This window comes from Triticum urartu, chromosome 3A (assembly GCF_056163025.1).
Source record: "Triticum urartu cultivar PI428250 chromosome 3A, HENAU_Tu73, whole genome shotgun sequence".
NCBI classification, from domain to species: domain Eukaryota; kingdom Viridiplantae; phylum Streptophyta; class Magnoliopsida; order Poales; family Poaceae; genus Triticum; species Triticum urartu.
In genome coordinates this window covers 672,746,567-672,749,662 of record NC_141875.1, presented here as the reverse complement: position 1 = coordinate 672,749,662, position 3,096 = coordinate 672,746,567, and the positions used below count along the sequence as shown (strand labels likewise).

Below are 3,096 nucleotides of genomic sequence, written 5' to 3'. Positions count from 1 at the left end.
AGTTGCAACTTTGCAAATTTGGTAAGACCACTTCAATGAAATTTGAAGAAAAAAATCTTTTGTTAAAGTTATTAAATAAATAATGAGGTTTTTGCAATGTCAAGTACAAAAGTAAATCATTAATACATTGATATAGTACCTGAGAACATATGTTAAACCAGGTATAGAACATGGATGGCATAAGGCTTGTTAATACAATGTACTCAAGCCAACATGTGCATCGATCCAGTCACCAATTACTAATGAATTTGCCCAATGAACTTTGCACTGTGAAGCTGGATAAGAGAAGTTGATCAAGCCCCAATGGATGAAGGTACTACTTTGGGAGCCTCGCTAACAAACAAAAATTACTAGAAAGAAATTATTCACTGCCATATTTGAAAGGACAGAAGTCATAAAATGAACAATAAATACATAAAGCTGATCCACCGAGATGTTTAAACGAATTTTAAATGCTCCATTCTATGAAATCTACTAACCATCAGGTTACAACTTGAAGTCATAACTCTACATACCTGCAAGCCAAATAATTTTACAGCCCAGATCGGAGTAAGATCAGCCCGGCCAGCAATCAACACATAATGGAGTAAAATGTCAAAATGATGACATGGTGCAGATTTGCTCTTCCAAAATAATTCATGAGCAATCTCATCTTTCACCACAAATGATCGATCCCAAATAATTTAAATTTTAAACTCTGCCAAATCCCCATATCTTGCAGTGGTTTAATCACCCCATGAAAGTTTATATGTGTACTCCATCAATCATCTCGCTAACTTCAAATTAGAAGGATGGATGCTTGGTCAAGGAGGGTTAAGATGGCATTCGATTCGAGTCGTCCAATCAATTGCTTCATTGCTTGATCTGGTCTAGATAAAAAAAAAACAGAAGCAAGAACAGGGCTAGCAAAGGGGATGGAATCGATCTCTTTATCCTGGACTCTTACCCCTTGTTTAGGAATCCCAGAAGGCATCTTATAATGGCGGCACTAACAACATGGCTTCCAACGGCGCGATGTGCATCATTGTTTTTATCTGCCTAGAGGAATACAAAGGTGTTCAACCCAATGTTCTCAAATTGTGTGGAACCTGCTGATTGAAAACACAGAAGCAATTCTTCTATTAAGACAACAACAAGTAGACTGTCTTCTCATGTGTTGGGTAAACCAGTGCGCACCTAGCTGCCTAATTAGTATCTGTTGTTTGATCCAAATACGCAAGCAAGGCTAACAATGATTGGATAACCGTGCAGAGAAGAACGATAGCTGCTGCTACTACCGCCAAGACCAACCACGGATTTCTGAGATGGTTATGCCACAACCAGGCCATCCATCTATTTACGCGATTCTGATAATACTCCTCCATCATACGGCAAACCGATTTAAGATAGTGTGCACCATTCTGATCAAAGTCCACATTCTTACCCAACCTACTGAAAAGAGTTGACACTTCTTCATCGGTACGCAAGTGGTGCAGGATTATTCCTTTGCGAGAAAGCAGTGCAACATCACATGGTGTACTAGCAAGCTGGGAAATAAAAGAGATATAGGCAGTGACATCATTTCCAAACTGCGAGCATGTTTGCTCAAATGCAACCAAGTTCCTGAAGAGGCAAATGGTATTTTCATCAATAAGCAAGCATGGAATTTGCACCTCACCCTTGTCAAAAGTTATGTCTAGAAGATAAGGTGGATTATGTTTGTTGTGCTCTTTGCTCTTAAACTCAATTCCAGCTTCATGATATTGTTCTGCTCGTCGCCACCGATTCAGTGTCTGACAAGAACTTACATGAGGTGTCTGCTGATTGGTGGACATGTCTTCGAAATAACTTCGTTTGAGATATGTGCGCCACAAAGTAGTGAGAGGGTGCAACCATCTGTTTTTTATTTGAAAATGCTGCTCTGGTTGAATCCTTTGTTGAGGTCGGAAGTACATATGACACAACTGGAGCAAGTGGTGGAAGTCTTTTTGCCCATCAAATTTACGAGCAACTGTTGTGTACTTCTGAATATTGAGTTCTAAATATTTACATATCTTCTCAGTAAGTAGATCTGGAGCATCTTCTCCCACAAGTAACCCATATATTCTCTTCACAATGGAAAATGGTAGTTGGTTCTCAAGAAGAAGTAGGTCACGAAATGCATGGCTGTGATGCCACTCAGAAATCGGGTCACATTTGGGTTGGTCAGGATCCTTCCGGTCATAGCATTGTTCGCCTGTACTAATATGGTCAAGTTCCACACCTTCCGTTGAACATAAATTGGATGATGTCCCAGCAAGCAATCTCATACTTTCAGTACTTCTTGGTTCCTTGTGTGATGCATGCTCCATAATCTCCTCCGGTTGTGCTATTGTGTATTGAAGTGGTTCTCTGCCCTGATAATTACTACCAGATGCATTATGTTCATTAACGCACCAATCTAAGCCGTCCGTTCCACCAAGATAAACAAGTAAAAAGCATCCATCAAGCAGGATCATTCGCAGGAACATGTCACTTCCTAGAGAAACTTCCTCAGAATAGCAACTCCTTGCCTGCTTCTCCAGACTCTCCATCGCTGTTAGATAGACCTCCAAGTTTTTTCTGCAGTTCAGTTTAAGAACATAATCTAAGCAGTTCCATTTTACTTTCTCCATAAACTGCAGGGAAGAATTTCCATGGTAATAAGGCCCAATGGACAACACTTTTGGTTCGTAAGATAACTTGTCAACTTGTTTAATATATTTTGGAACTTGAAAAATTATGCACAATTTTCTTCGTTGATCATGATCTTTGTAGATTGATCGATAGTAAGTTAGCTTCCTTCCCATCAAATTCTCCAATTCGTTGATGTTCAAAGTCTCTGCTCTACTAATCTCACCTTGAGCCATCATTTTAGCCATTGACGATGGCTAGCAGGAAGAAACATAGTTAGAGCAATTTTACTAAATAATATAGGTACTGAGAATAAAAATATGATAGATACAAAGATTAAAAAATTATCTGAGGTAACTTTTGGAAACACATTTCATAAGCCTGGGCAGACTGGGTGCTACAAGCTTCCGCACCTCGTGGGGTTGGGGGAAGGATTATAAGAGACAAGCCTTTTTTTAAGAGACA

General features: G+C 39.4%; 1 protein-coding gene across 1 annotated transcript; it reads right to left on the bottom strand.

The window, feature by feature from the left end:
* Nucleotides 1–1,184: 1,184 nt before the first annotated feature.
* LOC147981373 (UPF0481 protein At3g47200-like) lies at nt 1,185–2,870 on the bottom strand. Its single transcript, XM_087517097.1, has one exon. The coding sequence runs from the start codon at nt 2,868–2,870 to the stop codon at nt 1,185–1,187; it is 1,686 nt and encodes a 561-aa protein (XP_087373223.1).
* Nucleotides 2,871–3,096: the final 226 nt, after the last annotated feature.

Coding starts and splice junctions, on each gene's coding strand:
- LOC147981373 (XM_087517097.1), bottom strand. CDS start 2,870: ATGATGGCTCAAGGTGAGATTAGTAGAGCAGAGACTTTGAACATCAAC.